The 12,933-nt window shown below is 37.7% G+C and overlaps 1 protein-coding gene across 1 annotated transcript in view; it reads right to left on the reverse strand.

Moving 5' to 3' along the window:
- The window catches only part of LOC145402916 (heparan-alpha-glucosaminide N-acetyltransferase-like), a 609,963-nt gene that overhangs the window by 139,915 nt on the left and 457,115 nt on the right, over positions 1-12,933 (reverse strand). Inside the window, exon 8 of the mRNA XM_080274814.1 lies at positions 2,842-2,934. Coding sequence (XP_080130940.1) covers positions 2,842-2,934 — 93 coding nt within the window. The remainder of the gene's footprint in view (positions 1-2,841; positions 2,935-12,933) is intronic.

Genomic DNA, 12,933 nt, shown 5'->3' on the forward strand with positions numbered 1-12,933 from the left:
AGTCACAACACCGGGGGTAGTTACCAAGTGTACTTTCAAAATCAGCAATGACCATTAGGACAAGAAGCACTTAGAGGCCATAAGCATAGTAACAGCACTACAGCAAAGAAGCATGGCATGGGAGGCCACACAGCACTTGGGTTTTGTCACCACATGGTCACAACAGCAGAGCGCACAGATATATCTTCACTATGCGAGATCCATGAGCAAATGAGAGTGACGGTGGGCTCAGCATGCCAGGTGGGCTGCTCCTGTAATGCATTCTGATTGCCTGCCGCATTGTAGGGTTTTCTTGGGTGCAGGTTGGGTCCCATGTCTGAGTTGAATGATATGCCTTGCCACCAGACATTGCATAGGACCGCCAGATGCTTCCTGTTTTGGTGCCAGATATTGCCAAATTCTGCCAGATATTGTTTTAACCCATAAACACTGAGGGTTTTCCGATGCTCCCCACTCCTCACTACGAGGGATTTCTGTGATTTTGGAAAAAATACCCTTACTTCAAACCCTAATATCTGCCAAACTAAAGTAGCCAGAAAAAAAAAATAAAAATACATAAGACTCACCAACTCTTCCTCTTTCAAATGAAAGTATCTTCAGACCTCCAGGTGGTCTCATCAATGAGTAAGGATAAGTTAAAGATTAATGGTTTTCTGTGTTTTGGTGGGCTGTTTCCAGGCGCGCGCCACTGCCAGTGACCTTGGACTCACTGGCTAACGTTGCCAGCACTGACCGAAGTGGTGAATGTAACACTGCCCAGCCTTCCTTAGAGAAAACTCGAAATTTTTCACTCAATCTTTGACTTTTCCTTACTCACAGTCATGTGGATGAGTCATCACCCTGTTCATGTGGCTCCTCATAGTGTTTTCTGCCCATTTCATTGTGCCACGATGACCCGTAGATGTGTGGGAAAAGAATAGCTCTTTCATTTTCTGTACTCACTTCTTGCATCAGTTATAATAATTTCCCTCTACTACAGCACTTATATTTGCATTTGACATAATGATTATGGGTAATTGCACTTTGAGAAGTACATGTTCTGGCTGTTTCATGCAGTATGGTTGAGTATGAGGTAATTACTTGTACAGAAATTGTGACCAATTTTTACTAATCAGGGACATTGTGAAAATATTACTAATATTATACATAACTTACATTTTTTGTACTTCACATCACAAATATGCTAATTCTCACATATTCACCATTACTTTCTGAGTAATGAGGGAAAAACAATTAGTTACAGCAACCAGGTCATTTTCTTTCTCGCCCATGCACTCCCAGTTTTCTTTCATTGCAGCAAGTAGGGTTACTCAAGGTATTTCCAATCACTGTTTCACAAAAAAATGTAAACAGTAACATTTATTGCAATGCACTTGTAAAATTTATTATAAAACACTCATAAGACTTACTAGATATAACTTACCTCATGTTTCACTTGTGCATTAAAAAAACACACACTTGTGCATACATGTTTACTACTTACAATTTCCCACACACCTGCTCAGTCACTGAGCCCTTTCCCCGGTGGTAAGGGCAGAACGTTCGTGGGAGTTGATGGTGCAATCGGCCCCGCGCATGTGGGAACGGAATCGGACGAGGGGGATGAAGAAGACATCACTCTACACTCTACCAGTGCCATGTACAGACTGAGCCACGCATCACTCGGGTACCTTGGCTACCTACCTGCCCTATAGTTGTCACAGAAAACAGTTGCGGGTTCAAAGGGTGGCATGAAGACACTTGAGGCTATACCAGTCAACTGGTGTTGCTCAGCACCCAAAATCATGATAGCTACATGCATTAACCAGTGCATAGGGGATAACAGAGATGCAAAAAACGCGCTGGATATTGCTGTTGGGCCGGTTATTGTGAGCAACGACAGATAATTGGGAGTTTTCATTATGAATTATGTCTTCACCAGATGCAACACTATCGCAAACTATACAGCCAGTTCAGCACAAATAATGGCATTGATCTTTTTGTCAGATGATCTTTTAAGGTGACTCGTGTTTACGTTTTGATAGGCAGCTGTATTATTTTTCAGTTCTACATAGTCAGATTGTGTTTACAGACAACCAAGCAGTCCCAGAAGCATTTCAAATCCAAAACTCCAGTCTCAACCTGTTGAAAATTACAAGTTGGTAGTAGAAAACTGTGACGTGGTAGATATCTGATGTACCATCAAAAATAAAGCTGTCCAAATTTAATCACACAGAATTTGAGAATCTACTGTATAAGTTATTTTCTTTCTTTCTTTTCTTTTCTTTCTTTCTTTTTTTTTTTTTTGCATAACATTACAAGTATAAACTGGTGGTGGTCAAACATCAAACCTTCCTTTTCCCACAGGTTATATATTCCATAACTACTCGTAACACTGGGACCCTCCTGTACGTTACAACATTTCATCATAATGTATTACGGTATTTTAGGATGTTTTTCTATGTTTTATCAGATTGTTATACAGTACAGATATCAGGCTTTATTGAGGGTTAGATTCCATTTGGGGGGGGTTGGGTGGTACTACATCACCATCTGTCAGTATGCACCCCGATAGCTGGTATATAACTGATAACTGAGAGTTTACTGTGTAGATAAGCAAATTCTATCTTCTTCATTCTTGAGAATGTACCCAAACTAAAAGAGCTGGAAACAATCTCTTCAGGATGGATGTATTTTTTCTACTTTATTCTATGGAATGCCAAATTATCATACTCAAATAAAGATTGACATCCAAAGGCTGATGCGGCTAAGAGCGATGAGTTAAAAATTTGAAAGGACCAGTGTAATTCCTCGACTACCTGTCAAACCATATACAGTACTTATGGTCTGTTTACTACTTACAGTGGTCCCTGCCCACACAACCCAGCAAAAGATGCGTCCTTTGTGGCTATGGAAGGTAAGAATGATCCGCCCACAAGCTGCACCAAACTGCACCTGAAACGTAAATAAATTTAAGTTATTTTGTGAATCCATAGTGTGTTCTTACCTAATTGTATCTTTACAGGAATAAGTCAAGTTCATACTGTCCCGTGTCTTAAACCATATTTATCGTACATATCCTTAAATTTGTGAATTGTTTTGGCACACACTATTTCATTCGGTAGTGCATTCCATTGATCAATTGCTCTGTTTGGGAAACTGAATTTCCTTACGTCTTTATCACCTCTCTTCTTATGCAGTTTTTTGAAGTGTCTTCTTGCTGATGCTTCTCCATATGTTAAGTAATCATTTATGTCTATTTTCTCCATCCCTGATATGCACTTATATAGCATTATTATGTCACCTCTTTTCCTTCTCTCCTGTAGTGTTGGTAGATTCAGTTTATTTAGTCTTTCTTCGTAGCTTAGGTCCCTTAAGCTTGGTATCCATCTTCTGGCGGCCCTTTGAACTTTTTCAATCTTGTCTATATGCTTTTTGAGATGAGGACTCCAGACTACTGATGCATATTCCAGGGTTGGTCTAATGAATGATGTTATTATCCTTCTTAGCATGTCTTCATTTATGTATGTGAATGCTATTCTCATATTTGCAAGCAGTGTATACATGTTCCGTACCTTCTCGCTGATGTGGTCAGCCGGAGATAGTCTGTTATTGATAATCACACCTAGGTCTTTCTCTCTTTCTAATGTGTATAGGGTTTTATTTCCTAACTTATAATCCCAATCAGGTCTTTTTCCACTTTTACCAAACTTAATTACATGACACTTGTCCACATTGAATTCCATTTGCCATGTACTACTCCATTCATGAAGTTTATTTAATTCTTCTTGTAGCTCCCTACAAGAGTCTGTGCTAGTAATTCTCCTTTGTATTTTTGCATCATCTGCAAAAATATTCAGATAGCTTTCATTTCCTGTGTTACTGTTTATATCATTTATATACATTAAAAACATGATTGGTGCCAGCACTGAACCCTGTGGTACTCCACTAGTCACTTCTTTCCATGATGAGTAGTTTCCTCTTAGTACTGTCCTCATTTCTCTTTTTATGAGAAAGTCTTGCATCCAACAAAACAGTTTGCCTCGAATTCCTCCTTGATGGTACAGTTTCCATAAAAGTCTTTGGTGTGGTACTGTGTCAAAAGCTTTCTTGAAATCTAAATAGATACTGTCCACCCATCCTTCCTTTTCCTGTAATGTGTTTGTTACTCTGTCATAGTAGCTCAACAGATTAGTAACATATGATTTTCCTTTTCTGAAACCAAACTGTCTTTCTGTTATCATACTGTGTTCTTCTAGATGATTTACCCAAGCTTTTCTTATAAGCTTTTCTAATACCGTGCTTACAACACTGGTCAGTGACACTGGTCGGTAGTTGAGTGGATTTTGTCTATTTCCTTTCTTGAATAAGGGGACAATAATTGCTTTTTTCCAAATATCAGATAGTTTACCTTGACTCAAAGATTTCTTGAAAATTAAAAATAATGGTTTCCTTAACTCCTTTGCACATTCTCGTAATACCCAACATGAAATTTCATCAGGACCACTTGCTTTTCCTCTGTCTAATCTACTTAACTCCTCCTGTATTACTTTTTCTGCTATTTGTATATCTGGTAGTATGTGTGGACATGCATGTTCCACATAGTCCCTCTCAAAATTTTTTTCTTCTGTAAAAACTAATTGGAAATTCTTATTTAGTGCTTCACAAATATCTTTCTCTTGCGTATAAGTGATTCCCTCGTCCGTAATGGATTGTATTATATCTTTCACTTTGGTTTTGCTTCTGATATAGCTGTAAACAGCTTGGTTGATCACTACTTTTATTTATTATATCCTCCTCAAACTGTTTTTGGGCTTCCCTCCTTATTCTTGTATAGTCGTTTCTTGCCTGTTTGTAATTATTATACGCCCTTTCACTATTGTGTCTTCTGTATCTATTCCACAACAAATCTCTTCTTTCTTTTGATTTTTTACATTCTGTATTGAACCATTTCTGTATTTTCTTATCTGCTTCTTTGTGCTGTGGGATGAACTTGTGAACTCCTATTTCATAAAATTCACAGAATTTTTTATATACAGCATTTAAATCTTGTCCTATAAGCTCATTTTCCCAATCAACTTCTAAGAAATACTTCTTTAGGTCTTGATAATTTCCCTTTTTATAGTTTAAGCGCTTTTTGTAACTGTCATTGCTGTTTACTATGTCATATGCTATCCTGAAGTTATAATTTAGTACTGCATGATCGCTTCTGCTGAGTGGAGGGTGATATATTAAACTGTCAATATCATTTTCTTGCCTAGTAAATATTAGATCTAGCACTGAAGGTATATCAAGCCCTCTTTTTCTGGTGGTTTCCCTCACATGTTGCGTTAGGAAAAACTCTTGTACGAGATCCAGGAGCTTTTGGTTCCAACAGCTTTCTTGGCTAATTATATGTAGAGTATTCCAATTTATATTTGTATTAATATCCCCAGTTAGTAATATTCTTTCCGATTTCTCTTCCATTTTATGTATTAATGATCTTAAACTCTGAATTGTACTCTCTGCCAGGTCCTCATATTCATCTCTTTCCCATGTGTTTGATCTGGGTGGCATGTACAAATTGGCTACAATTACTTTACCTTCAGATGTGTTGATCTCTACTGCAATCAGTTCTACTTGTGATGGTATATCTAGTTTTATTTCATTGACCTTTAGATTTTTCTTAGTTAATATTATAATTCCTCCTCCTTTTTTAAATTTCTGTCTCTTCTCCATATATTGTATACCTTTAAGTTTAGTATGTCATTGGATATCCTTGGTGTTAATTTTGTTTCAGTTAGGCATATTATTTGTGGTTCATTTTCTCTGACATAATCATTCATCTCTAGTAATTCAGATACCATTCCATCCACATTTGAGTACATCAACTTTATCATCTTGTTTATATACTTGTCATGACATGGTTCTACTACCTTCCTCCTTTTTATTCCATCCTGTTTGTGTACCACTTTCGTACCTGCAATCCTATTACTTTGTAAAAAAAATTTCTTCTCCTCTTCTGATCTTCCCTCATTTTTTGTTTTTGCTTCCTCCCTCTTCTCTTTCAGTAATTCCAGTTCCTTTTCTGTTAGGCATTTTTTTATCCATACATTTTTGAACTCCTCTTTTTCTATAAGATTCTTCGCATTTTTTAGTATCTCTTCCACAGTGTTTACACTCTGGAAAGTCACCTTTAGAGGTCTTGTCTTGCTTTTCTCGTATTTCCCTAACCTTTTGTGTTCCTCTATGTCTTTACTACAGATTTCCTCTGATACTTCTTTCAGTAAGCTCATTACATTTGCCATCTCCTTTTTGTCTCTTGTGATCTTGTTTTTTACTTCTTCTTCTTCTTTACCAGTGATTACTATAGATTTGTTTATATCTACTGAATCTCTGACTAACTTTGGATTGCTTTGGATTAGTCTTTTCACTTCCTTTTTAATGCTTTTTTCCTCCACCCTTGTTTCTAAGTCTTTCTTTACTTTCACCATTTCAGCATACGTGGTTTCCACATCATTTTTGTAGCTTTGCACAGCTTCATTCACCTGTGTTATCTTCTCCTCAATATCACTGCTCTGGTCTATAAGACTGCTTACTTGCCTAATTGTCTCTGTGTCATTTTTTAACTCTTCTATAACACTCTCGTGACTGACTACTGTACTTGCCATTTCACTCATTTTCTTCCTAAGTGAACTCAATTCCACTGTTAGTTCACTGATGGTTGTGTCTTTCTTGTTGGCCTCCCTTCCTAGTTTTTCTATTTCTTCCTTTTGCAAGTGCATCTGCTTCTTTATTTCATCAATTTCATTTTTGAAAGCCATTTCTAGTTTGTGTACACGTTCAACCAGTCTATTGTGAGTCTCCACTTCAATCAGTTCTTGGTAGAAATCAACATTTTGCTTTTTACCTTTATCCCTTTTCTTTTCCAAATTTGCTTTACTAAAGTATGTATCCATTTTGCAATACTAAAAGTACAGAGTATGTACTTACATTCCCCATGTTGCTGTAGTCTAAACAAACCTCAGCTGACTCAGCGCATTCTTTCATCTTGGTTCTCTTTCCTGTTTGAACAAGTCTTGTTTAAACTTTTTTTTTTTTTTTTTTAATAATGAAAATATCATTTAGTGTAACCTGGTACAGAGCTTGACTCATACAAAGATACTAATTTAGGTAATGCCACTGGCCGTGTTGGTTCGGTACAGAGCGCCAATTTCACACGTCTGCCTCAATTGACTCCCTCTGTGTGTGTGTTCTTACCTAATTGTATCTTTACAGGAATGAGTCAAGCTCGTACTGTCCCGTGTCTTAAACCATATTTATCGTACATATCCTTAAATTTGTGAATTGTTTTGGCACACACTATTTCATTCGGTAGTGCATTCCATTGATCAATTGCTCTGTTTGGGAAACTGAATTTCCTAATGTCTTTATCACCTCTCTTCTTATGCAGTTTTTTGCAGTGTCCTCTTGCTGATGCTTCTCCATATGTTAAGTAATCATTTATGTCTATTTTCTCCTTCCCTGATATGCACTTATATAGCATTATTATGTCACCTCTTTTCCTTCTCTCCTGTAGTGTTGGTAGATTCAGTTTATTTAGTCTTTCTTCGTAGTTTAGGTCCCTTAAGCTTGGTATCCATCTTGTAGCGGCCCTTTGAACTTTTTCAATCTTGTCTATGTGCTTTTTGAGATGAGGACTCCAGACTACTGATGCATATTCCAGGGTTGGTCTAATGAATGATGTTATTATCCTTCTTAGCATGTCTTCATTTATGTATGTGAATGCTATTCTCATATTTGCAAGCAGTGTATACATGTTCCGTACCTTCTCGCTGATGTGGTTAGCCGGAGATAGTCTGTTACTGATGATCACACCTAGGTCTTTCTCTCTTTCTGATGTGTATAGGGTTTTATTTCCTAACTTATAATCCCAATCAGGTCTTTTTCCACTTTTACCAAACTTGATTACATGTGTGTGTGTGTGTGTGTGTGTGTGTGTGTGTGTGTGTTCTTACCTAATTGTACCTTATCTAATTGTATCTTTACAGGAATGAGTCAAGCTCGTACTGTCCCGTGTCTTAAACCATATTTCTCGTACATATCCTTAAATTTGTGAATTGTTTTGGCACACACTATTTCATTCAGTAGTGCATTCCATTAATCAATTGCTCTGTTTAGGAAACTGAATTTCCTTACGTCTTTATCACCTCTCTTCTTATGCAATTTTTTGCAGTGTCCTCTTGCTAATGCTTCTCCATATGTTAAGTAATCCTTTATGTCTATTTTCTCCTTCCCTGATATGCATTTATGTAGCATTATTATGTCACCTCTTTTCCTTCTCTCCTGTAGTGTTGGTAGATTCAGTTTATTTAGTCTTTCTTCGAAGCTTAGGTCCCTTAACCCGCGCCGTCCCGGCGACGTGAATTAACGCGGCAACATTGCAAGGTCCCTAATTTGAACAATTTTCAATTTTCACGAGTGATTTCGCAAGTGATTTTTGGCACGTATACACGGGACACCTTCCTCTCTTCCTGTACAAGATGCCAAGCAGGAACAATGCATTACACTGCATAACCTCTCCCCCCCCCTGCACACCATTGTCTTGACAATTCACCTGTTACCAGTGACCTGGCCAATAAAGACATTCAGGGCCAGAGTGATTCCCCAATCAATGACAATGTGGAGGACGAAGTTTGGAGGAAGAAACGGTCAGAAATGATGATCAGGTAATGTGGGAAAAAAAAAGTCATGAATGGTGATGAGTTAGTGAGTGAAACAATGCTTATAATGCCTATATTAATGTTTGAAAACCAATATACTCTTGTACTACATATAAATTCGTACAAGTAAATACAGTACATAAATACTATTTATGAGTGGATAAAATAGTTACCCTCTCATAGAACTAGTTTTCTTTGGTGCCAGCCTGTTAGAAAACCCAGTCAGGTAAGGAAGTACTCGCACCTAAATCCGGTATTTTAAACCTCAGGTGAGCGATTTCTCTATGAATTTTCGATGTTTCTCACCAAAAGCGGATGTTTGAGCCAAAAAAAAAAAAAGGTCCAAAAACGTCGGGATGGGGCGGGTTAAGCTTGGTATCCATCTTGTAACAGCCCTTTCAACTTTTTCAATCTTGTCTATGTGCTTTTTGAGATGAGGACTCCAGACTACTGATGCATATTCCAGGGTTGGTCTAATGAATGATGTTATTATCCTTCTTAGCATGTCTTCATTTATGTATGTGAATGCTATTCTCATATTTGCAAGCAGTGTATACATGTTCCGTACCTTCTCGCTGATGTGGTCAGCCGGAGATAGTCTGTTATTGATAATCACACCTAGGTCTTTCTCTCTTTTTGATGTGTATAGGGTTTTATTTCCTAACTTATAATCCCAATCAGGTCTTTTTCCACTTTTACCAAACTTGATTACATGACACTTGTCCACATTGAATTCCATTTGCCATGTACTACTCCATTCATGAAGTTTATTTAATTCTTCTTGTAGCTCCCTACAAGAGTCTGTGCTAGTAATTCTCCTTCGTATTTTTGCATCATCTGCAAACATATTCAGATAGCTTTCATTTCCAGTGTTACTGTTTATATCATTTATATACACTAAAAACATGATTGGTGCCAGCACTGAACCCTGTGGTACTCCACTAGTCACTTTTTTCCATGATGAGTAGTTTCCTCTTAGTACTGTTCTCATTTCTCTTTTTATGAGAAAGTCTTGCATCCAACAAAACAGTTTGCCTCGAATTCCTCCTTGATGGTACAGTTTCCATTAAAGTCTTTGGTGTGGTACTGTGTCAAAAGCTTTCATGAAATCTAAATAGATACTGTCCACTCATCCTTAACTTTCCTGTATTGTGTTTGTTACTCTGTCATAGAAGCTCAACAGATTAGTAACACATGATTTTCCTTTTCTGAAGCCAAACTGTCTTTCTGTTATCATACTGTGTTCTTCTAGATGACTTACCCAAGCTTTTCTTATAAGCTTTTCTAATACCTTGCTTACAACACTGGTCAGTGATACTGGTCAGTAGTTGAGTGGATTTTGTCTATTTCCTTTCTTGAATAAGGGGACAATATTTGCTTTTTTCCAAATATCAGATAGTTTACCCTGACTCAAGGATTTCTTGAAAATTAAAAATAATGGTTTACTTAACTCCTTTGCACATTCTCGTAGTACCCAACATGAAATTTCATCAGGACCACTTGCTTTTCCTCTGTCTAATCTACTTAACTCCTCCTGTATTACTTTTTCTGCTATTTGTATATCTGGTAGTATGTGTGGACATGCATGTTCCACATAATCCCTCTCAAAATTTTTTTCTTCTGTAAAAACTAATTGGAAATTCTTATTTAGTCTATCTATCTATCTATAGCCCGACGCCCTAATCCCACAAAGGGTGGCCGCAGACAAAACGCCTCCAAGTCGCTCTGTCACCCACCATTTGACTACCCTCCCCCCAACTCACCCCCCCCTCCCTCATATACCTCTCAACTCCATCCCTTCACCTCATCCTCGGTCTACCCCTCCCTCTCCCTCCCTCCACCTCACCTACATACACCCTCTTAGTCAGTCTTTCATTCTCCATTCTCTTCACATGTCCAAACCACCTCGTGTATTTCTCCTAATCTTCTCAACCACATCCACATCCACCCCACATCGTTCCTTCACTTCTTCATTCGTCAACCTGTCCCTCCACGTCACTCCACATGCTCCTCTCAAGTAACTCATTTCCACTGCTCTCACTCTTGACTTGTTCCCCTCTTGCAAGGTCCATGCCTCGCTTCCATACGTCAGGGTAGGGATCACAATACTATCATGCAGTGACTTCTTAACTTCCATACTCACCTCCCTATTTCTCATCACTGCTTTCAGTGTACCAACGACCTTCCTTCCCTGCTGTACCCTTTCACGCACTTCATCCCCCAAAGTTCCATCCTTACTCATCACACTACCCAAGCACTTGAATGCACTCACATTCTCCATATCCTCACAATCCAACCTCACTGCACACTCTGTGACTTCATTCCTCTCAAACACCATAACATTACTTTTATTTACATTAACTTTCAGATTCCTCCTCCTACACACTGTCCCAAATTCATTCACCAAACCTTGCAACTCCCATTCATCTTCACTCAACAATATTGTATCATCAGCAAACAGCAACACCGGAAGCTTCCAAATCTCACCCTCATTCATTAGAGCCACCCCTACATCCACTGCCCTCCCCTGCACCTCCTTTACAACCCCATCCATGTATATATTAAACAGCCATGGAGACATCACACAACCCTGTTTCAGTCCCACATTGAGATCAAAGAACTCACTCAGCTCACCATCCACTCGCACCGTAGCCCTAGCTCCCTCGTACATACTCTTCAGAGCACTCAACAATTTAGTGCTTCACAAATATCTTTCTCTTGCGTATAAGTGATTCCCTCATCCATAATGGATTGTATTATATCTTTTACTTTGGTTTTGCTTCTGATATAGCTGTAAAACAGCGTTGGTTGATCACTACTTTTATTTATTATATCCTCCTCAAACTGTTTTTGGGCTTCCCTCCTTATTCTTGTATAATCGTTTCTTGCCTGTTTGTAATTATTATACGTCCTTTCACTATTGTGTCTTCTGTATCTATTCCACAACAAATCTCTTCTTTCTTTTGATTTTTTACATTCTGTATTGAACCATTTCTGTATTTTCTTAGCTGCTTCTTTGTGCCGTGGGATGTACTTCTGGACTCCTATTTCATAAAATTCACAAAATTTTTTATATACAGCATTTAAATCTTGTCCTATAAGCTCATTTTCCCAATCAACTTCTAAGAAATACTTCTTTAGGTCTTGATAATTTCCCTTTTTATAGTTTAGGCTCTTTTTGTAACTGTCATTCCTGTTTACTATGTCATATGCTATCCTGAAGTTATAATTTAGTACTGCATGATCGCTTTTGCCGAGTGGAGGGTGATATATTAAACTGTCAATATTATTTTCTTGCCTAGCAAATATTAGATCTAGCACTGAAGGTACATCAAGTCCTCTTTTTCTGGTGGTTTCCCTCACATGTTGCGTTAGGAAAAACTCATGCACGAGATCCAGGAGCTTTTGGTCCCAACAGCTTTCTTGGCTAATTATATCTAGAGTATTCCAATTTATATTTGTATTAAAATCCCCAGTTAGTATAATTCTTTCCGATTTCTCTTCCATTTTATATAGTAATGATCTTAAACTCTGAATTGTACTCTCTGCCAGGTCCTCATATTCATCTCTTTCCCATGTGTTTGATCTGGGTGGCATGTACAAATTGGCTACAATTACTTTACGTTCAGATGTGTTGATCTCTACTACAATCATTTCTACTTGTGATGGTATATGTAGTTTTATTTCATTGACTTTTAGATTTTTCTTAGTTAATATTATAATTCCTCCTCCTTTCTTTAAATTTCTGTCTCTTCTTCATATATTGTACTCCTCTAAGTTTAGTATGTCATTGGATATCCTTGGTGTTAATTTTGTTTCAGTTAGGCATATTATTTGTGGTTCATTTTCTCTGACATAATCATTCATCTCTAGTAATTTAGATACCATTCCATCCACATTTGAGTACATCAACTTTATCATCTTGTTTATATACTTGTCATGACATGGTTCTACTACCTTCCTCCTTTTTATTCCATCCTGTTTGTGTACCACTTTTGAACCTGCAATCCTATTACTTTGTAAAAAAATTTCTTCTCCTCCTCCTCTGATCTTCCCTCATTTTTTGTTTTTGCTTCCTCCCTCTTCTCTTTCAGTAATTCCAGTTCCTCTTGTGTTAGGCATCTTTTTATCCATACATTTTTGAACTCCTCTTTTTCCATAAGATTCTTTGCATTTTTTAGTATCTCTTCCACAGTGTTTACACTTTGGAAAGTCACCTTTAGAGGTCTTGTCTTGCTTTTCTCGTATTTCC

This window comes from Coenobita brevimanus, chromosome 59, assembly GCF_032717465.1.
Source record: "Coenobita brevimanus isolate Jiangsu-jjx chromosome 59, ASM3271746v2, whole genome shotgun sequence".
Taxonomy (NCBI): domain Eukaryota; kingdom Metazoa; phylum Arthropoda; class Malacostraca; order Decapoda; family Coenobitidae; genus Coenobita; species Coenobita brevimanus.